The sequence below is a fragment of the Ranitomeya imitator genome, chromosome 6, assembly GCF_032444005.1.
Source record: "Ranitomeya imitator isolate aRanImi1 chromosome 6, aRanImi1.pri, whole genome shotgun sequence".
Lineage (NCBI taxonomy): Eukaryota > Metazoa > Chordata > Amphibia > Anura > Dendrobatidae > Ranitomeya > Ranitomeya imitator.
Genome location: NC_091287.1, coordinates 550,866,321 through 550,889,842, shown reverse-complemented (window position 1 = coordinate 550,889,842; position 23,522 = coordinate 550,866,321). Strand labels below are relative to the sequence as shown.

Genomic DNA, 23,522 nt, shown 5'->3' with positions numbered 1-23,522 from the left:
ATTTTATATAGTAGTAACAGCAGCCTCACATCGTCACTAGTCACAGTAGCCCTACAAGCCCTACCAGTAGTCACAGTAGCCCCCTACAAACACCAACGTCACCGCAGCCCCTACCTCCCCAATAGTCACAGTATTCGCACTACTTGCTCCAGTAGTCACAGCAGTCTCCCCACATCCTCAGAAGTTAGAGCGGCCCCTACCACCCCACTAGTCACAGAAGACCACCTACTTTTCTAGTAAAGGAAGACGTACCTTAGGATCACCTTCGAAGATGACCTGACCCATGAAGTCCGTGTAGAACACCGCTTCCGCAATAATGGAAAACCAGGTCAGTAGGTGGCACAAACAAAGGCGTAACAACTCCTTGGGCATCTTCAACATGGAAAGCCAGAGCAGCCTGACGGTGGTCTCGGTCTCCCCTTCCTCGCTCTCGGTGTCACCGCTGGAGTTGGTGGTGCCGCTCTGGTTGCGGTGCCTTTGCCTTTGCCGCTGTCTCTTCTGCATGTCGTAGATGTCATTCATGCTGCGGGACGACTTGATCAGCAGGATGGCGTTGGCCCTCCTGAAGCGGTATCGGTGGGAGCCTACCTTGCCGTAATAGGAGAAGGTGTAGGAGGGCTGGCGGTAGAACATGTGCCGGCGGCGGCGCATGGAGCTGGCGGTGCAGGACTGCTTCATGCCTATCCTGGCGTGTCCGTTCATGTTCTCCTTCTGTAGGGCGTCTCCGCCATTGGGAACTTTAGCTTCGTTAATGTGATTATCGAGCAACATCTCCTCTTCCCTCTCGTTCTCCCTGAGGAACGCGGACAGGCGGTTGAATTTGGATTTGAGGAGTTCCTGGCTGGTGCTGCGCGGCGTGTTGGGATAGGAACAGTCCTGGAAGATGGAGGGTTCGATATAGTGTAGGAACTCGGACTCGTAGTCCAGCGTGGCGTCCGGCATGTGCAGGACAGAATCGCTCTTGCTCCTTACGATATCCACTTCCAGGAAGTCCAGATTGAGATCGCTCTCGGACTGGACCTCGTCTGGAAACATCGAGTAGGCTTCGTCCTCGTTGATGACGTTCAGCCGGGACATGGGCGCCAGGGTGCTGTTCAGCTTCACGCTCGACAGGGTGTCGGCCTCGTCGTCCAGACGGTCGTGCTGAGGGCTGTACTGCTCTTCTTCGATGCTGAAGAGGTGGAGGCCGACCGACACGCTAAAAATGATGGCCGCGAAGAAGAAGAGGACTTGCTGCTGAGACTTGAAAATAGATCCGAGGAAAGTCTGAGTCCAGTCCAGACCGCCGAGCATGTAACCGATCGCTCCACCGAGGCCTGCGGAGGGAGAGAGGGGGAACAATTCAACAATTAGAGGGTTAGTCCAAAAAAGTCACACGGTATCCACAGCAGAAGGGATAACTTGCCAGTCGCAGGGACCCCCGAAAACAGGGCTTGGAACGCCGAGAATGGGGCTGAAGGGATCGGATGGGCACACGGACAGCCTCCGCTCCCGTCATTATTACTGGGACTGCCATACACTATGGCGCTCTGCTACGTCCGTCAGTCCCATAGACAATTAACTGAGCGGAGGCCGAGCTTGTGCTCCTCTGCTCCCTTCACAGCGCGGCTGCAGGGGCTCCTTGCTGGTGGTCCCAGTGGTCGGACCCTCGGAGATCAGGAAGTTATCCCTGTAGAAAAGGTGGATGCCGTAAATGCAAGCATCATGCCAGGCCGGTGATTGGCTGCAGCGGTAACTTGGATGTGCAGCATGTGAATTGATTGCTGTGCAATACTCATCTACTGAGTAATATATTGCCGTGTTCTTGCCCAATGCTTTACACTGCAGCACTGCTTGCTCACATTGGTTGCTGTGTATGACCATAGCCTCCTCTAATGGAGTCTGAGCAGTGTATTGCGGTGTTTTTCTTTGCCAGTGCTTTACACTGCAGCACTGCTTAAATTGGTTGCGGAGTATGGCCATAGCCTCCTCTAATGGAGTCTGAGCAGTGTATTGCGGTGGTTTTCTTCGCCAGTGCTTTACACTGCAGCACTGATTGCTCTGATTGGTTGTCGTGTATCAGCACAGGCTCGTCTACAGACAGCAAGCACAGATCTTGAAAATGATGAGTAATTGATCCAAAAAGTCTACCAGAAAGTTGCAAAACTTCAAGGTTCAGCAGGGTGATTAGGTCGTGCACGTACCGGCGGAGAAGGCGTGGATGTTAAGCGCCATGTCCTGCTCTTCGGTATCCGCCACGTCCAGCAGATAAGCGCGGATCGGCCCCTCTGTGGCGTCGGCGCAGAAGTCCAAGACCACGACGCCCAGCACTGTGAGGACAATCCCAATAGTCTGATTCTCCGGGACATCTCCGATAGCAAGACCTGGGGACAGCGACACATGGTCATACAGGTCACACAGAATACCCACAATGCAACAGACTACTGAGCCAGACATGAACCAGGCGGCTCAGGATGAACAGACATGAGACAAATATCTGCAGAGTGGACATAGATCTACTACTCTCCCAATCATCAGCCAAAGATCCACTACTGTGTCCACCATCAGTAATTGATCCACTACTCTACTATTCATCAGTCATAGATCCACTACTGTGTCCACCATCAGTCATAGATCCACGACTGTGTCCACCATCAGTCATAGATCCACTACTGTGTCCACCATCAGTCATAGATCCACTACTCTGCTATTCATCAGTCATAGATCCACTACTGTGTCCACCATCAGTCATAGATCCACTACTGTGTCCACCATCAGTCATAGATCCACTACTCTGCCAACCATCAGTCATAGATCCACTACTCTGCTATTCATCAGTCATAGATCCACTACTGTGTCCACCATCAGTCATAGATCCACTACTCTGCTATTCATCAGTCATAGATCCACTACTGTGTCCACCATCAGTCATAGATCCACTACTCTGCCAACCATCAGTCATAAATCCACTACTCTCCCAATCATCAGCCAAAGATCCACTACTGTCTCCACCATCAGTCATAGATCCACTACTCTGCCAACCATCAGTCATAGATCCACTACTCTCCCAATCATCAGCCAAAGATCCACTACTCTGCCAACCATCAGTCATAGATCCACTACTCTAACAACCATCAGTCATAGAGCCACTATTCTGCCAATCATCAGTCATAGATCCACTACTCTGCTATTCATCAGTCATAGATCCACTACTGTGTCCACCATCAGTCATAGATCCATGACTCTGCCAAACATCAGTCATAGATCCACTACTCTGCCAACCATCAGCCATAGAGCCACTACTGTGTCCACCATCATAGATCCACTACTCTGCCAATCAACAGCCATAGATCCACTACTCTGCTATTCATCAGTCATAGATCCACTACTGTGTCCACCATCAGTCATAGATCCACGACTCTGCCAAACATCAGCCATAGATCCACTACTCTGCCAACCATCAGTCATAGACCACTACTCTGCTGTTCATCAGTCATAGATCCACTACTCTGCTATTCATCAGTCATAGATCGACTACTGTCAATCATCAGCCATAGATCCACTACTCTGCCAATCAGCCATAAATCCACTACTCTGTCAACCATCAGCCGTAGATCTATTATTCTGACAATCATCAGTCATGCACTACTCTGCCAATCAGCCAAAGATCCACTATGCTGTCAATCATCAGCCATAGATCCACTACTGTCAATCATCAGTCATAGATCCACTACTCTGCCAATCAGATATAGATCCACTACTCTGTCAATCAGCCATAGATCCATTACTCTGCGAATCATCAGCCATAGATCCATTACTCTGCCAATCATCAGCCATACATCCATTACTCTGCCAATCATCAGCCATAGATCGACTACTCTGCCAATCATCACATATATATCCACTACTCTGGCGATCATCAGCCATAGATCCACTACTCTGCCAATCATCAGCCATAGATCGACTACTCTGCCAATCACCAGCCATAGATCGACTACTCTGCCAATCACCAGCCATAGATCGACTACTCTGCCAATCACCAGCCATAGATCGACTACTCTGCCAATCATCAGCCTTCTAAGTAGGAAACAGGAGGCTATGACTGGACACTGCTTTAGGAGCCAGCTGAAAAGAAAAGTGCCTAAATGCAGCATTGCATCCAACCTACTGAGTCTCGTCACTGCCTGTGTCAGTCTTCACTGCAGTTTTAGTATTCTATTCATAAACCAGGAGGCCCAGGCTGAACATAACTTATTTATAATCTTTTCTAGCAGAATATCCCACTGTCTAGCCCTCTATGGGGACCCTTGGCATGGGGGTGTTTTGTGTTGGTGGGAGATACGGTCTGTTGCATGTGGTTATTTATTGCATGGTAAAGAGTCATTTCTTCCCACAGTGGGCTCAGAAAAGAACAGAGAGCGCGAAAGGAGATAATATATGAAATAATACTGGAAACAGGATGCATTGTGAGATATGCAATAAAGGGAAAACGGCTCAAAACAGGAAACATCCCCCTGTGAACAGGTTCCTAGAGGTTTCTCATGCCAAGTGCTGGCAGTGTTTCCCTCCCTGCGCTCCTCGTACTGAGTCACACAATACTCTGCAAGAACAAACACGAACACCTACTGTATGTACACACATCACATCTCATACTCCAGTCACATCCAAAGCTGTAGGACAGTTCTACACATTCCCTACCATCAAAGGCAATTGTGCAATGATAAGATTCTGCTGCCTCCACTAGGGGGAGCTCCCTGTATATAGAGATACATGATGAGATCCTGTCTGCAGCCACCACTAGGGGGAGCTCCCTGTATACATAGATACATGATAAGATTCTGTCTGCAGCCACCACTAGGGGGAGCTCCCTGTATATAGAGATACATGATAAGATCCTGTCTGCAGCCACCACTAGGGGGAGCTCCCTGTATACAGAGATACATGATGAGATCTGTCTGCAACCACCACTAGGGGGAGCTCCCTGTATACAGAGATACATGATAAGATTCTGTCTGCAGCCACCACTAGGGGGAGCTCCCTGTATACAGAGATACATGATAAGATCCTGTCTGCAGCCACCACTAGGGGGAGCTCCCTGTATACAGAGATACATGATAAGATCCTGTCTGCAGCCACCACTAGGGGGAGCTCCCTGTATACAGAGATACATGATAAGATCCTGTCTGCAGCCACCACTAGGGGGAGCTCCCTGTATACAGAGATACATGATAAGATTCTGTCTGCAGCCACCACTAGGGGGAGCTCCCTGTATACAGAGATACATGATGAGATCTGTCTGCAACCACCACTAGGGGGAGCTCCCTGTATACAGAGATACATGATAAGATTCTGTCTGCAGCCACCACTAGGGGGAGCTCCCTGTATACAGAGATACATGATAAGATCCTGTCTGCAGCCACCACTAGGGGGAGCTCCCTGTATACAGAGATACATGATAAGATCCTGTCTGCAGCCACCACTAGGGGGAGCTCCCTGTATACAGAGATACATGATAAGATCCTGTCTGCAGCCACCACTAGGGGGAGCTCCCTGTATACAGAGATACATGATAAGATCCTGTCTGCAGCCACCACTAGGGGGAGCTCACTGTATACAGAGATACATGATAAGATCCTGTCTGCAGTCACCACTAGGGGGAGCTCCCTGTATACAGAGATACATGATAAGATCCTGTCTGCAGTCACCACTAGGGGGAGCTCCTTGTATACAGAGATACATGATAAGATCCTGTCTGCAGCCACGACTAGGGTGAGCTCCCTGTATACAGAGACACATGACAAGATCCTGTCTGTAGCTACCACTAGGGGGAGCTCCCTGTATACAGAGATACATGATAAGATCCTGTCTGTAGCTACCACTAGGGGGAGCTCTCTATATACATAGATACATGATAAGATCCTGTCTGCAGTCACCACTACGGGAGCTCCCTATATGCATAGATACATGATAAGATCCTGTCTGCAGTCACCACTAGGGGGAGCTCCCTGTATACAGAGATACATGATAAGATCCTGTCTGCAGTCACCACTAGGGGGAGCTCCCTGTATACACAGATACATGATAAGATCCTGTCTGCAGCCACCACTAGGGGGAGCTCCCTGTATACAGAGATACATGATAAGATTCTGTCTGCAGCCACCACTAGGGGGAGCTCCCTGTATACAGAGATACATGATAAGATCCTGTCTGCAGTCACCACTAGGGGGAGCTCCCTGTATACAGAGATACATGATAAGATCCTGTCTGCAGCCACCACTAGGGGGAGCTCCCTGTATACAGAGATACATGATGAGATCTGTCTGCAGCCACCACTAGGGGGAGCTCCCTGTATACAGAGATACATGATAAGATTCTGTCTGCAGCCACCACTAGGGGGAGCTCCCTGTATACAGAGATACATGATAAGATCCTGTCTGCAGTCACCACTAGGGGGAGCTCCCTGTATACAGAGATACATGATAAGATCCTGTCTGCAGTCACCACTAGGGGGAGCTCCCTGTATACAGAGATACATGATAAGATCCTGTCTGCAGCCACGACTAGGGGGAGCTCCCTGTATACAGAGATACATGATAAGATCCTGTCTGCAGCCACCACTAGGGGGAGCTCCCTGTATACAGAGATACATGATAAGATCCTGTCTGCAGCCACCACTAGGGGGAGCTCCCTGTATACAGAGATACATGATAAGATCCTGTCTGCAGTCACCACTAGGGGGAGCTCCCTGTATACAGAGATACATGATAAGATCCTGTCTGCAGTCACCACTAGGGGGAGCTCCCTGTATACAGAGATACATGATAAGATCCTGTCTGCAGCCACGACTAGGGTGAGCTCCCTGTATACAGAGACACATGACAAGATCCTGTCTGTAGCTACCACTAGGGGGAGCTCCCTGTATACAGAGATACATGATAAGATCCTGTCTGTAGCTACCACTAGGGGGAGCTCTCTATATACATAGATACATGATAAGATCCTGTCTGCAGTCACCACTAGGGGAGCTCCCTATATGCATAGATACATGATAAGATTCTGTCTGCAGCCACCACTAGGGGGAGCTCCCTGTATACAGAGATACATGATAAGATCCTGTCTGCAGTCACCACTAGGGGGAGCTCCCTGTATACAGAGATACATGATAAGATCCTGTCTGCAGCCACCACTAGGGGGAGCTCCCTGTATACAGAGATACATGATGAGATCTGTCTGCAGCCACCACTAGGGGGAGCTCCCTGTATACAGAGATACATGATAAGATCCTGTCTGCAGTCACCACTAGGGGGAGCTCCCTGTATACAGAGATACATGATAAGATCCTGTCTGCAGTCACCACTAGGGGGAGCTCCCTGTATACAGAGATACATGATAAGATCCTGTCTGCAGCCACCACTAGGGGGAGCTCCCTGTATACAGAGGTACATGATAAGATCCTGTCTCCAGCCACCACTAGGGGGAGCTCCCTGTATACAGAGATACATGATGAGATCTGTCTGCAGCCACCACTAGGGGGAGCTCCCTGTATAAAGAGATACAGGATAAGATCCTGTCTGCAGCCACCACTAGGGGGAGCTCCCTGTATACAGAGATACATGATAAGATCCTGTCTGCAGCCACCACTAGGGGGAGCTCCCTGTATACAGAGACACATGATGAGATCTGTCTGCAGCCACCACTAGGGGGAGCTCCCTGTATACAGAGATACATGATAAGATCCTGTCTGCAGTCACCACTAGGGGGGGCTCTCTATATACATAGATACATGATAAGATCCTGTCTGCAGTCACCACTAGGGGGAGCTCTCTATATACATAGATACATGATAAGATTCTGTCTGCAGCCACCACTAGGGGGAGCTCCCTGTATACAGAGATACATGATAAGATCCTGTCTGCAGTCACCACTCGGGGGAGCTCCCTGTATACAGAGATACATGATGAGATCTGTCTGCAGCCACCACTAGGGGGAGCTCCCTGTATACAGAGATACATGATAAGATCCTGTCTGCAGTCACCACTAGGGGGAGCTCTCTATATACATAGATACATGATAAGATCCTGTCTGCAGTCACCACTAGGGGGAGCTCTCTATATACATAGATACATGATAAGATTCTGTCTGCAGCCACCACTAGGGGGAGCTCCCTGTATACATAGATACATGATAAGATCCTGTCTGCAGCCACCACTAGGGGGAGCTCCCTGTATACAGAGATACATGATAAGATCCTGTCTGCAGCCACCACTAGGGGGAGCTCCCTGTATACAGAGATACATGATAAGATCCTGTCTGCAGCCACCACTAGGGGGAGCTCCCTGTATACAGAGATACATGATAAGATCCTGTCTGCAGCCACCACTAGGGGGAGCTCCCTGTATACAGAGATACATGATAAGATCCTGTCTGCAGTCACCACTAGGGGGAGCTCTCTATATACATAGATACATGATAAGATTCTGTCTGCAGCCACCACTAGGGGGAGCTCCCTGTATACAGAGATACATGATAAGATCCAGTCTGCGGCCACCACTAGGGGGAGCTCCCTGTAAACAGAGATACATGATGAGATCCTGTCTGCAGCCACCACTAGGGGGAGCTCCCTGTATACAGAGATACATGATAAGATCCTGTCTGCAGCCACCACTAGGGGGAGCTCCCTGTATAAAGAGATACATGATAAGATCCTGTCTGCAGCCACCAATAGGGGGAGCTCCCTGTATACAGAGATACATGATAAGATCCTGTCTGCAGCCACCACTAGGAGGAGCTCCCTGTATACAGAGATACATGATAATATCCTGTCTGCAGCCACCACTAGGGGGAGCTCCCTGTATACAGAGATACATGATAAGATCCTGTCTGCAGCCACCACTAGGGGGAGCTCCCTGTATACAGAGATACATGATAAGATCCTGTCTGCAGCCACCACTAGGGGGAGCTCCCTGTATACAGAGATACATGATAAGATCCTGTCTGCAGTCACCACTAGGGGGAGCTCTCTATATACATAGATACATGATGAGATCCTGTCTGCAGTCACCACTAGGGGGAGCTCCCTGTATACAGAGATACATGATAAGATCCTGTCTGCAGCCACCACTAGGGGGAGCTCCCTGTATACAGAGATACATTATGAGATCCTGTCTGCAGCCACCACTAGGGGGAGCTCCCTGTATACAGAGATACATGATGAGATCCTGTCTGCAGCCACCACTAGGGGGAGCTCCCTGTATACAGAGATACATGATAAGATTCTACCTGCAGTCACCACTAGGAGGAGCTCCCTGTATACAGAGATACATGATAAGATCCTGTCTGCAGCCACCACTAGGGGGAGCTCCCTGTATACAGAGATACATGATAAGATCCTGTCTGCAGTCACCACTAGGGGGAGCTCCCTGTATACAGAGATACATGATAAGATCCTGTCTGCAGTCAGCACTAGGGGGAGCTCCATGTATACAGAGATACATGATAAGATTCTGTCTGCAGCCAACACTAGAGGGAGCTCCCTGTATACAGAGATACATGATAAGATTCTGTCTGCAACCACCACTAGAGGGAGCTCCCTGTATACAGAGATACATGATAAGATCCTGTCTGCAGCCACCACTAGGGGGAGCTCCCTGTATACAGAGATACATGATAAGATCCTGTCTGCAGCCACCACTAGGGGGAGCTCCCTGTATACAGAGATACATGATAAGATCCTGTCTGCAGTCACCACTAGGGGGAGCTCCCTGTATACAGAGATACATGATAAGATCCTGTCTGCAGTCACCACTTGGGGGAGCTCCCTGTATACAGAGATACATGATAAGATCCTGTCTGCAGCCTCCACTAGGGGGAGCTCCCTGTATACAGAGATACATGATAAGATCCTGTCTGCAGTCACCACTAGGAGGAGCTCCCTGTATACAGAGATACATGATAAGATCCTGTCTGCAGCCACCACTAGGGGGAGCTCCCTGTATACAGAGATACATGATAATATCCTGTCTGCAGCCACCACTAGGGGGAGCTCCCTGTATACAAAGATACATGATAAGATCCTGTCTGCAGCCACCACTAGGGGGAGCTCCCTGTATACAGAGATACATGATAAGATCCTGTCTGCAGCCACCACTAGGGGGAGCTCCCTGTATACAAAGATACATGATAAGATCCTGTCCGCAGCCACCACTAGGGGGAGCTCCCTGTATACAGAGATACATGATAAGATCCTGTCTGCAACCACCACTAGGGGGAGCTCCCTGTATACAGAGATACATGATAAGATCCTGTCTGCAGCCACGACTAGGGTGAGCTCCCTGTATACAGAGACACATGATAAGATCCTGTCTGTAGCTACCACTAGGGGGAGCTCTCTATATACATAGATACATGATAAGATCCTGTCTGCAGTCACCACTAGGGGAGCTCCCTATATGCATAGATACATGATAAGATTCTGTCTGCAGCCACCACTAGGGGGAGCTCCCTGTATACAGAGATACATGATAAGATCCTGTCTGCAGTCACCACTAGGGGGAGCTCCCTGTATACAGAGATACATGATAAGATCCTGTCTGCAGTCACCACTAGGGGGAGCTCCCTGTATACAGAGATACATGATAAGATCCTGTCTGCAGCCACCACTAGGGGGAGCTCCCTGTATACAGAGATACATGATGAGATCCTGTCTGCAGCCACCACTAGGGGGAGCTCCCTGTATACTGAGATACATGATAAGATCCTGTCTGCAGCCACCACTAGGGGGAGCTCCCTGTATACAGAGATACATGATGAGATCTGTCTGCAGCCACCACTAGGGGGAGCTCCCTGTATACAGAGATACATGATAAGATCCTGTCTGCAGTCACCACTAGGGGGAGCTCCCTGTATACAGAGATACATGATAAGATCCTGTCTGCAGTCACCACTAGGGGGAGCTCCCTGTATACAGAGATACATGATAAGATCCTGTCTGCAGCCACCACTAGGGGGAGCTCCCTGTATACAGAGGTACATGATAAGATCCTGTCTGCAGCCACCACTAGGGGGAGCTCCCTGTATACAGAGATACATGATTAGATCTGTCTGCAGCCACCACTAGGGGGAGCTCCCTGTATACAGAGATACATGATAAGATCCTGTCTGCAGCCACCACAAGGGGGAACTCTCGGTATACAGAGATACATGATAAGATCCTGTCTGCAGCCACCACTAGGGGGAGCTCCCTGTATACAGAGATACATGATGAGATCTGTCTGCAGCCACCACTAGGGGGAGCTCCCTGTATACAGAGATACATGATAAGATCCTGTCTGCAGTCACCACTCGGGGGAGCTCCCTGTATACAGAGATACATGATGAGATCTGTCTGCAGCCACCACTAGGGGGAGCTCTCTATATACATAGATACATGATAAGATTCTGTCTGCAGCCACCACTAGGGGGAGCTCCCTGTATACATAGATACATGATAAGATCCTGTCTGCAGCCACCACTAGGGGGAGCTCCCTGTATACAGAGATACATGATAAGATCCTGTCTGCAGCCATCACTAGGGGGAGCCCCCTGTATACAGAGATACATGATTAGATCCTGTCTGCAGTCACCACTAGGAGGAGCTCCCTGTATACAGAGATACATGATAATATCCTGTCTGCAGCCACCACTAGGGGGAGCTCCCTGTATACAGAGATACATGATAAGATCCTGTCTGCAGCCACCACTAGGGGGAGCTCCCTGTATACAGAGATACATGATAAGATCCTGTCTGCAGCCACCACTAGGGGGAGCTCCCTGTATACAGAGATACATGATAAGATCCTGTCTGCAGTCACCACTAGGGGGAGCTCTCTATATACATAGATACATGATAAGATTCAGTCTGCAGCCACCACTAGGGGGAGCTCCCTGTATACAGAGATACATGATAAGATCCTGTCTGCAGTCACCACTAGGGGGAGCTCCCTGTAAACAGAGATACATGATGAGATCCTGTCTGCAGCCACCACTAGGGGGAGCTCCCTGTATACAGAGATACATGATAAGATCCTGTCTGCAGCCACCACTAGGGGGAGCTCCCTGTATACAGAGATACATGATAAGATCCTGTCTGCGGTCACCACTAGGGGGAGCTCCCTGTATACAGAGATACATGATAAGATCCTGTCTGCAGCCACCACTAGGGGGAGCTCCCTGTATACAGAGGTACATGATAAGATCCTGTCTGCAGCCACCACTAGGGGGAGCTCCCTGTATACAGAGATACATGATGAGATCTGTCTGCAGCCACCACTAGGGGGAGCTCCCTGTATACAGAGATACATGATAAGATCCTGTCTGCAGCCACCACTAGGGGGAGCTCTCTGTATACAGAGATACATGATAAGATCCTGTCTGCAGCCACCACTAGGGGGAGCTCCCTGTATACAGAGATACATGATGAGATCTGTCTGCAGCCACCACTAGGGGGAGCTCCCTGTATACAGAGATACATGATAAGATTCTGTCTGCAGCCACCACTAGGGGGAGCTCCCTGTATACAGAGATACATGATAAGATCCTGTCTGCAGTCACCACTCGGGGGAGCTCCCTGTATACAGAGATACATGATGAGATCTGTCTGCAGCCACCACTAGGGGGAGCTCCCTGTATACAGAGATACATGATAAGATCCTGTCTGCAGTCACCACTAGGGGGAGCTCTCTATATACATAGATACATGATAAGATTCTGTCTGCAGCCACCACTAGGGGGAGCTCCCTGTATACATAGATACATGATAAGATCCTGTCTGCAGCCACCACTAGGGGGAGCTCCCTGTATACAGAGATACATGATAAGATCCTGTCTGCAGCCACCACTAGGGGGAGCTCCCTGTATACAGAGATACATGATAAGATCCTGTCTGCAGCCATCACTAGGGGGAGCCCCCTGTATACAGAGATACATGATAAGATCCTGTCTGCAGTCACCACTAGGAGGAGCTCCCTGTATACAGAGATACATGATAATATCCTGTCTGCAGCCACCACTAGGGGGAGCTCCCTGTATACAGAGATACATGATAAGATCCTGTCTGCAGCCACCACTAGGGGGAGCTCCCTGTATACAGAGATACATGATAAGATCCTGTCTGCAGCCACCACTAGGGGGAGCTCCCTGTATACAGAGATACATGATAAGATCCTGTCTGCAGTCACCACTAGGGGGAGCTCCCTGTAAACAGAGATACATGATGAGATCCTGTCTGCAGCCACCACTAGGGGGAGCTCCCTGTATACAGAGATACATGATAAGATCCTGTCTGCAGCCACCACTAGGGGGAGCTCCCTGTATACAGAGATACATGATAAGATCCTGTCTGCGGTCACCACTAGGGGGAGCTCCCTGTATACAGAGATACATGATAAGATCCTGTCTGCAACCACCACTAGGGGGAGCTCCCTGTATACAGAGATACATGATAAGATCCTGTCCGCAGTCACCACTATGGGGAGCTCCCTGTATACAGAGATACATGATAAGATCCTGTCTGCCGCCACTACTAAGGGGAGCTCCCTGTATACAGAGATACATGATAAGATCCTGTCTGCAGTCACCACTAGGGGGAGCTCCCTGTATACAGAGATACATGATAAGATCCAGTCTGCAGCCTCCACTAGGGGGAGCTCCCTGTATATAGAGATACATGATAAGATCCTGTCTGCAGCCACCACTAGGGGGAGCTCCCTGTATACAGAGATACATGATAAGATCCTGTCTGCAGCCACCACTAGGGGGAGCTCCCTGTATACAGAGATACATGATAAGATCCTGTCTGCAGCCTCCACTAGGGGGAGCTCCCTGTATACAGCGATACATGATAAGATCCTGTCTGCAGTCACCACTAGGGGGAGCTCCCTGTATACAGAGATACATGATAAGATCCTGTCTGCAGCTACCACTAGGGGGAGCTCCCTGTATACAGAGATACATGATAAGATCCTGTCTGCAGCTACCACTAGGGGGAGCTCCCTGTATATAGAGATACATGATAAGATCCTGTCTGCAGCCACCACTAGGGGGAGCTCCCTGTATACAGAGATACATGATAAGATCCTGTCTGCAGCCACCACTAGGGGGAGCTCCCTGTATACAGAGATACATGATAAGATCCTGTCTGCAGCCACCACTAGGGGGAGCTCCCTGTATATAGAGATACATGATAAGATCCTGTCTGCAGCCACCACTAGGGGGAGCTCCCTGTATACAGAGATACATGATAAGATCCTGTCTGCAGCCACCACTAGGGGGAGCTCCCTGCATACAGAGATACATGATAAGATCCTGTCTGCAGCCTCCACTAGAGGGAGCTCCCTGTATACAGAGATACATGATAAGATCCTGTCTGCAGCCACCACTAGGGGGAGCTCCCTGTATACAGAGATACATGATAAGATCCTGTCTGCAGCCACCACTAGGGGGAGCTCCCTGTATACAGAGATACATGATAAGATCCTGCCTGCAGTCACCACTAAGGGGAATATCACAGATTTATTTACTCCCTTTGAATAATAAATCCATCTTTTATGAACCCTCTAGTGGTGGCTGAAAATAACCAGAACTTTATCATGTAAAGGGATATACTCAACATAAACCATAATATGCAAAACATTGAGGGCTTGTTTCTTACCAATCACAGAGCCATTGAGGAAAAGTGCAACACCCAGCAGAACCCCGACACAGAGGCCGAGGATGAAGGGCCGCCGGCGGCCCCATCGAAGTGTACAGCGGTCACTGGCTGAACCAATGAGAGGAGTAAATATTAAACCGAGGATGGGGCTCAGGAACCACGTCAGGCTGTAGTACTGTTCAGGAAGACCTGGGAAAAACAAGGACACAACCAGTCAGAGGGCGAGAGGCTGGGAGACGGGTTTTAGTTCATTCATTTATTTCAAGTAATTTACACATTTAAATAAAGGAGCCGTCTGTGCACCTACAGTGAAGATAAAATCAACAGCGATGATGGTCACATCTAACATTACATGTAGTATAGAGGGGGAGAGAGCTAGCCCCCAACATATATAGTCCCAGCTTAAAGAAGCTGTTCCTCGAAAATTAGGAAAAAATATTATTACTGCCAAACTGATATCTGAGACAGGTTACTGGGGTAATATTACCAAACAATGAGAGTCTTTATTATTAGTTATATTCTTGTACATAGGAGCAGTATTATAGTAGTTATATTCTTGTACATAGGTATATTCTTGTACATAGAGGCAGTATTATAGTAGTTATATTCTTGTATATGAGCAGTATTATAGTAGTTATATTCTTGTACATAGGAGCAGTATTATAGTAGTTATATTCTTGTACATAGGTATATTCTTGTACATAGAGGCAGTATTATAGTAGTTATATTCTTGTATATGAGCAGCATTATAGTAGTTATATTCTTGTATATGAGCAGTATTATAGTAGTTATATTCTTGTACATAGGAGCAGTATTATAGTAGTTATATTCTTGTACATAGGAGCAGTATTATAGTAGTTCTATTCTTGTATATAGGGGCAGTATTATAGTAGTTATATTCTTGTACATAGAGGCAGTATTATAGTAGTTATATTCTTGTACATAGGAGCAGTATTATAGTAGTTATATTCTTGTACATAGGGGCAGTATTATAGTAGTTATATTCTTGTACATAGGAGCAGTATTATAGTAGTTATATTCTTGTACATAGGAGCAGTATTATAGTAGTTATATTCTTGTATATAGGGGCAGTATTATAGTAGTTATATTCTTGTACATAGAGGCAGTATTATAGTAGTTATATTCGTGTACATAGGAGCAGTATTATAGTAGTTATATTCTTGTACATAGGAGCAGTATTATAGTAGTTATATTCTTGTACATAGGAGCAGTATTATAGTAGTTATATTCTTGTACATAGGGGGCAGTATTATAGTAGTTATATTCTTGTACATAGGAGCAGTATTATAGTAGTTATATTCTTGTATATAGGGGCAGTATTATAGTAGTTATATTCTTGTACATAGAGGCAGTATTATAGTAGTTATATTCTTGTACATAGGAGCAGTATTATAGTAGTTATATTCTTGTACATAGGAGCAGTATTATAGTAGTTATATTCTTGTACATAGGAGCAGTATTATAGTAGTTATATTCTTGTACATAGGAGCAGTATTATAGTAGTTATATTCTTGTATATAGGGGCAGTATTATAGTAGTTATATTCTTGTACATAGAGGCAGTATTATAGTAGTTATATTCTTGTACATAGGAGCAGTATTATAGAAGTTATATTCTTGTATATAGGGGCAGTATTATAGTAGTAATATTCTTGTACATAGAGGCAGTATTATAGTAGTTATATTCTTGTACATAGGGGCAGTATTATAGTAGTTATATTCTTGTACATAGGAGCAGTATTATAGTAGTTATATTCTTGTATATAGGGGCAGTATTATAGTAGTTATATTCTTGTACATAGAGGCAGTATTATAGCAGTTATATTCTTGTACATAGGAGCAGTATTATAGTAGTTATATTCTTGTACATAGGAGCAGTATTATAGTAGTTATATTCTTGTACATAAGGGCAGTATTATATTAGTTATATTCTTGTACATAGGAGCAGTATTATAGTAGTTATATTCTTGTACATAGTTATATTCTTGTACATAGAGGCAGTATTATAGTAGTTATATTCTTGTATATAGGGGCAGTATTATAGTAGTTATATTCTTGTACATAGAGGCAGTATTATAGTAGTTATATTCTTGTACATAGGAGCAGTATTATAGTAGTTATATTCGTGTACATAGGAGCAGTATTATAGTAGTTATATTCTTGTACATAGGAGCAGTATTATAGTAGTTTTATTCTTGTACATAGGAGCAGTATTATAGTAGTTACATTCTTCTATGTAGGAGCAGTATTATAGTAGTTATATTCTTGTACATAGGAGCAGTATTATAGTAGTTATATTCTTGTACATAGGAGCAGTATTATAGTAGTTATATTCTTGTACATAGGAGCAGTATTATAGTAGTTTTATTCTTGTACATAGGAGCAGTATTATAGTAGTTACATTCTTCTATGTAGGAGCAGTATTATAGTAGTTATATTCTTGTACATAGGGGGCAGTATTATAGTAGTTATATTCTTGTACATAGGAGCAGTATTATAGTAGTTATATTCTTGTACATAGGAGCAGTATTATAGTAGTTATATTCGTGTACATAGGAGCAGTATTATAGTAGTTATATTCTTGTACATAGGAGCAGTATTATAGTAGTTATATTCTTGTACATAGGAGCAGTATTATAGTAGTTATATTCTTGTACATAGGGGGCAGTATTATAGTAGTTATATTCTTGTACATAGGAGCAGTATTATAGTAGTTATATTCTTGTATATAGGGGCAGTATTATAGTAGTTATATTCTTGTACATAGGAGCAGTATTATAGTAGTTATATTCTTGTACATAGGAGCAGTATTATAGTAGTTTTATTCTTGTACATAGGAGCAGTATTATAGTAGTTACATTCTTCTATGTAGGAGCAGTATTATAGTAGTTATATTCTTGTACATAGGGGGCAGTATTATAGTAGTTATATTCTTGTACATAGGAGCAGTATTATAGTAGTTATATTCTTGTACATAGGAGCAGTATTATAGTAGTTATATTCTTGTACATAGGAGCAGTATTATAGTAGTTATATTCTTGTACATAGGGGCAGTATTATAGTAGTTATATTCTTGTACATAGGGACAGTATTATAGTAGTTATATTCTTGTACATAGGAGCAGTATTATAGTAGTTATATTCTTGTACATAGGGGCAGTATTATAGTAGTTTTATTCTTGTACATAGGAGCAGTATTATAGTAGTTACATTCTTCTATGTAGCAGTATTATAGTAGTTATATTCTTGAACATAGGAGCATTTTTATAGTAGTTATATTCTTATACATAGGTTGCAGTATTATGGTAATTCAATACTAGTATATAGAGTTAATATCAATGCAGTAATAGACTGGAACATCCCTTTAAAAATACAGAATTTTGTGCAATATTTCCATACACGCGGTGTACAGTAAATAACCCTCTCCGTGCAGATTTTTCGCATTCAGTGAATGGAATGCCGCTTTGTGTTTTGAGTCCGTTTCTCGGCGGTGTCACACGGTGACATCGGCACGTGGCAGGCGATGGTGTAGAGGCCAGTGACAGTGATCTCCCTGCGGGAGGCCATTCTCTGGATAAGCCGGCCGCTCATTCACACGGACAATGCACTAAACCTGTTGTCAATAAGCAGAGCTCCACATCCTACGCTGGAATGAGGCCCCCGATTGTGTGCGGCTTCCAGGAAATTCTACATAAACAGCGGCTGGATCATCTTTGATTTATTTAGCCGTAAAAAGGATGCGGATAAAAAGCCCGGTCCATTGTTACTGGCGTGAATGAACGCGGGCAGCGATAGATGAATGAGCCCGGAGAATGTACTGATCAGCTGCAGCGCGGCACTCGCTCGCTGCTCCATGGATGCCGCTGCTGTCACCTCTTTGCTATGTAGGATGTCATCACATTGTGTAAATCCCGATGACCTGTCCTAGGAGGTATTTCAAGGTAAGGACTGTGCGGATTATCCCGGCCTGGGAAAAACAGTAAAGCCATAAACTAAATATTTGCTTTATCTATCGATTGTAAAACGCGTGTGGTATCTATCACTTTCCCATGTGTTCGGGTACAACATTCCACCTCCGGACCCGCTCATATCACAAATTTGTCTGCATCTTGCAATTTATCAGAATTATATTGTTATTAGTCTGTAAAGTTGCATAACTTTTGCTTAGACTGAAACAAAGTACGTACAAATAATAAAAACAAACTTGACGGACCTGACACTCGCCATAAATATTTTATTAGCTGGTTGAATTCCCAATGTTCTCCTGAATCCGGCGCTGTTTTTCTTTTGTTCCTGCGCCTCTCCGTTCCTGAGATATGGCCTCTTTTATCAGCATAGAAATCTAGTTTTGTGATCCTAGGGGGCGTGGTCCTCAGCTCTTCTGTGGGCGTGGTCAGAGGACCGCACCCAATTGTCTAAAATTATACACAAGAAAAGAGGAGGCCGTATCTCAGGAACGGTGAGTCCCAGGAGAAAAAGAAAAACAGTGCCGGATTCAGGAGAAAGGCGGCATTTACACCAAGGAACACAATTATATATCTATGCCAAGTGATGGGTCCCCTTTAAAGCTACAAACTTTAGTATCTGGTTAAAGCTAAAAAGAAACACATCCTATAACACAGCTAAGACCGTGGATTCTGATCTCTAATGTTTAGAGTTAACAAGTTGGATAAAGCTGAATGTGTTTTTGTCTCTGACATTTGTAAGACTCGCAGCCTGGAGGCAAGAAGACAATGAACTCTGCTGACAATGTGGGGCGGATAGCAGAAGTGAGATATTCAGGATCTGCAAATCTCAGTGCTCGGTCATAAGACGCGGTCACATGATGGGCGGAGGGGTTAAGGATCAGCACAAGTTTTGGTCTGCATATCACAATGATAGAGACAAGACTGATTTTAGTGGAACTGTTACCTAGACGGACTCCTGAAGGATAATTTATGAGTATATGATAGTTCCCAGTTGGCCTTTAGCAGCTAGATGGACGCCCAATAACTGCATAATGCCAGAACCATCACTCCAAATATTCCTGACTTTGGGCCTCATGTTCTAGGGATCAGGGGTAAATATTCCGGCAACATAGATGAGAACTCTCTCAATATAAAGATGTCACCATGCAAAAACTTATGTCACTACAAAAAGAGATGTCACTTCAACCTGCAGCACTTCACCTTGCAGATTTCACTGCTGTTAATCTTTTCAGGAGTAGACGTCTGAGCAAATTCACCCCCACCTACAGAGCAGGCAAAAACAAAAACAAGAGCTAATGCTCAGACTCTAAAGGCCTCGGCATGTTAAATGTTGAAGCTTGTGACAATACAATTAGAAAAAAGACTTCAACAAGTCTGTCTTTTTTCTTTTTTATAGGATTGCCAGGAGAAAGCTTCTTACTTGTAAAAAGAACAGGGCAGTATGGCTAAAGTCTGAAACAAACCACAAGACTTCTGAAAACAAAAGAATCAGTCAGCTTACCACCGAGACTCCTGGGCACAGACATCCGAGACTCCGGTGGATTAAACCTCCCTAGGTAAAATTAAATCCCAGCAGCAAAGAAAAATCCTTATGAAACGTCCAGTTTTACGTAATTTACATTAAAATTCCAGAGTCCGTCTCGCCATCATACTCGCTTCAGAGAAGTCTTTGATTCGTTTACATAAAGACTTGTCAAGTTCCCTTGTCAAAATCCCCATGCTCCCCAAAATCTGCGGGTTTTTTTTTTTTCCATTTCGGCCCTCCGTTGCAGGAATATGGCGTGTTTATTTTTTGAGCTCCAAATCCTACAGGCTGTTTCACAAGCGTCCTCTCTTGGGCCGTGTTGTCCTCCCTCTCTATGATGCTGCTCAATCACTGCTCGACAGCATGTTATCGCGCTCTTCAGCCACGTTCAAATGCTGCCGAGGCGTGATTGAGCTGCATCAATGGCAACAAAAGGGGCAGTTTCAGCTCTTAGTTTATTCCCTCTGCTCTCCTCTATACTAATTTGTTCATTTTTTTTTTGGCAAATCCGCCATTCTGATCCAGACATAAGAGCCATTTTATTTAGTGATGCTTTTTATGGTCTTTATGACTATGTGGCAATCTAAAGACACGCCCCCGAGGAACCTACGGTATGTGGCAATCTAAAGACAGGCCCCCGAGGATCCTACGGTATGTGGCAATCTAAAGACAGGCCCCCCGAGGATCCTACGGTATGTGGCAATCTAAAGACAGGCCCCCGAGGATCCTACGGTATGTGGCAATCTAAAGACAGGCCCCCGAGGATCCTACGGTATGTGGCAATCTAAAGACACGCCCCCGAGGATCCTACGGTATGTGGCAATCTAAAGACAGGCCCCCCGAGGATCCTACGGTATGTGGCAATCTAAAGACAGGCCCCCGAGGATCCTACGGTATGTGGCAATCTAAAGACAGGCCCCCCGAGGATCCTACGGTATGTGGCAATCTAAAGACACGCCCCCGAGGATCCTACGGTATGTGGCAATCTAAAGACAGGCCCCCGAGGATCCTACGGTATGTGGCAATCTAAAGACAGGCCCCCGAGGATCCTACGGTATGTGGCAATCTAAAGACAGGCCCCCGAGGATCCTACGGTATGTGGCAATCTAAAGACAGGCCCCCCGAGGATCCTACGGTATGTGGCAATCTAAAGACAGGCCCCCGAGGATCCTACGGTATGTGGCAATCTAAAGACACGCCCCCGAGGATCCTACGGTATGTGGCAATCTAAAGACAGGCCCCCCGAGGATCCTACGGTATGTGGCAATCTAAAGACAGGCCCCCGAGGATCCTACGGTATGCGGCAATCTAAAGACACGCCTCCGAGGATCCTACGGTATGTGGCAATCTAAAGACACGCCCCCGAGGATCCTACGGTATGTGGCAATCTAAAGACACGCCCCCGAGGATCCTACGGTATGTGACAATCTAAAGACACGCCCCAAGAATCCTACAGTATGTGGCAATCTAAAGACACGCCCCAAGAATCCTACAGTATGTGGCAATCTAAAGACACGCCCCCGAGGATCCTGTGGAACATGACCTCTTTGTAAAGGCTATAAAAATAAGCAATAAATAAAAATTCCCAGATCTCTGGAACCGTCTGTGACTACAGGCAGAAGTTGCATCAGTCATTATAAGCACTCTTGGCACCAATCCACACTTGACACATTTGGATGCAGAAATTGTACTGCTTTTTTTTGGCATATAAGCACTGATCTGAAGCTAGTGGAGATTAGTAGGCAACTACGCTTTCCCTTCCTTCTCAGCTTCAGAGCAGTGCTTACAAGCTCAACAGGAAAGACCTTGTAGTCACTGAGCACATCATGCTGCGTAACTGCGGTGGTCGGCCTTCAGGGCAACGAGAGCTCTAAAAACAAAAGCGTTAATATCTCAAGAACCGATGAAAATTTAAATAGGCAGTAAATTAGGAAATTGCTTGTATTTACAATACCCATTTATGAAGATGGGGTGACCCCCTTTAAGAGATCTTGTTGTACACAAATCAACGCTGTAAAAATAGTAGACGGAAATTCCTCCAACCCTTACTTCACTTTATTGCTGCTTATGATTAAGGGTGGTGTACTTATTTTTTTTTTCACACCTTGCTTCTGCCTTGGTCCTAGTTTTTGATAAATCAATAATGGCACGGTGCAATTAGTTGTATTTCCTTAACTTTAAGAATTTGTAAAGCTCTGATGTTTATTATGTCTTGATACATAAAGCTATCGAATCCAAAGGAGGGTGTACTTAGTTTTTCTCATGGCTTTATAGGTTACTTGCATGGCATGTGTAATCTGTAACGGCAGCTATGATGGCGGTCAATCTGCTTTCCTAAAAATTAATTCTGACCGGAGGGGAACAAGGAGGAGGAGGAGGAATCCTGCATCAAAACAAACAACATTGTAACATTGTATCACGTTGTCGGACATTGAGGATTCCTGGACGAGTGGTTTCCCAGAGACGTCTGGATGGAGGCCGTGTGTGAAGATTTAGTTCTTTCTTGTTTTCACCTTGTAAGCCAAGTCTGGTCTGCGCTCGTAGCCCGCCACCTTCCACCGCCAGTCCGGAACAGGAACAAACAAAGTGAGCGGCCGCCATGGCAGATCTTGTTGACAACATTCCCAAGGAAGCGGCTATTATTCCGGGACTTATCAGACTCCACTGGAAACAAATCTGGTGACCCGTTCCCTGGCACCTCTGATCCTGTTTACCTGGTCTGAAGTCTCACCCCCTCCTACGGCCATGGCTAGGAGTCTGCGCCGCGACCACTGAGACTCGGCAGCGCTGGCGATTCCCAGCCACTTCCAAACAAACAGGACACCGCTCATAGTAAATAATTCCCTTATTTATTTATTTATTTTTTTCCCCTTCAATGAAACATTGTTTAACAATAGTGAGAGCCGCTCCGGTCGTGTTTCACAGGAAGTGCTGACTGTGTGCGAGGGTACGCGAGGTCACGGGGGGCATCGCCATCGCACTATTCCTGGAAGACGCAGAGATCACATCAGGAGAATTGCTGGACAGTCAGAGGCGGACAATCGCATGGAGGGCAATTCCGCAATTGCCTTTACCGATGAGAGCGATGGTGGGACCCTGAGAGATAGGCCTTCTGTCGGGGAGAGGGTCTACAGCTAGATTAATAGACCGGAACCCTAGATTAATATCAGATCCCAAAAAACATATTTAGAATTCAATATTTCAGACATCAGGTCAGAACTGTAAATTAATATCGAACCCAGGGAGCACAATCTGTCAGACCCCAGACCGTACCCCTAAATTAAACTTAAGACCAGACCCCTAAATGCCAGCTTCTACATGCCCCAAAAATATATTTAAACCCTC

General features: G+C 46.0%; 1 protein-coding gene across 2 annotated transcripts in view; it reads right to left on the bottom strand.

Moving 5' to 3' along the window:
- Positions 1-23,522, bottom strand: part of SLC45A4 (solute carrier family 45 member 4) — a 104,978-nt gene that overhangs the window by 11,605 nt on the left and 69,851 nt on the right. For both annotated transcript variants that reach the window (XM_069731980.1, XM_069731981.1), the window contains exons 3-5: positions 14,666-14,854; positions 2,184-2,363; positions 253-1,316 (exon numbers count right to left, since the gene is read on the bottom strand). In XM_069731980.1, the coding sequence (XP_069588081.1) occupies positions 253-1,316; positions 2,184-2,363; positions 14,666-14,854 (1,433 nt within the window). The remainder of the gene's footprint in view (positions 1-252; positions 1,317-2,183; positions 2,364-14,665; positions 14,855-23,522) is intronic.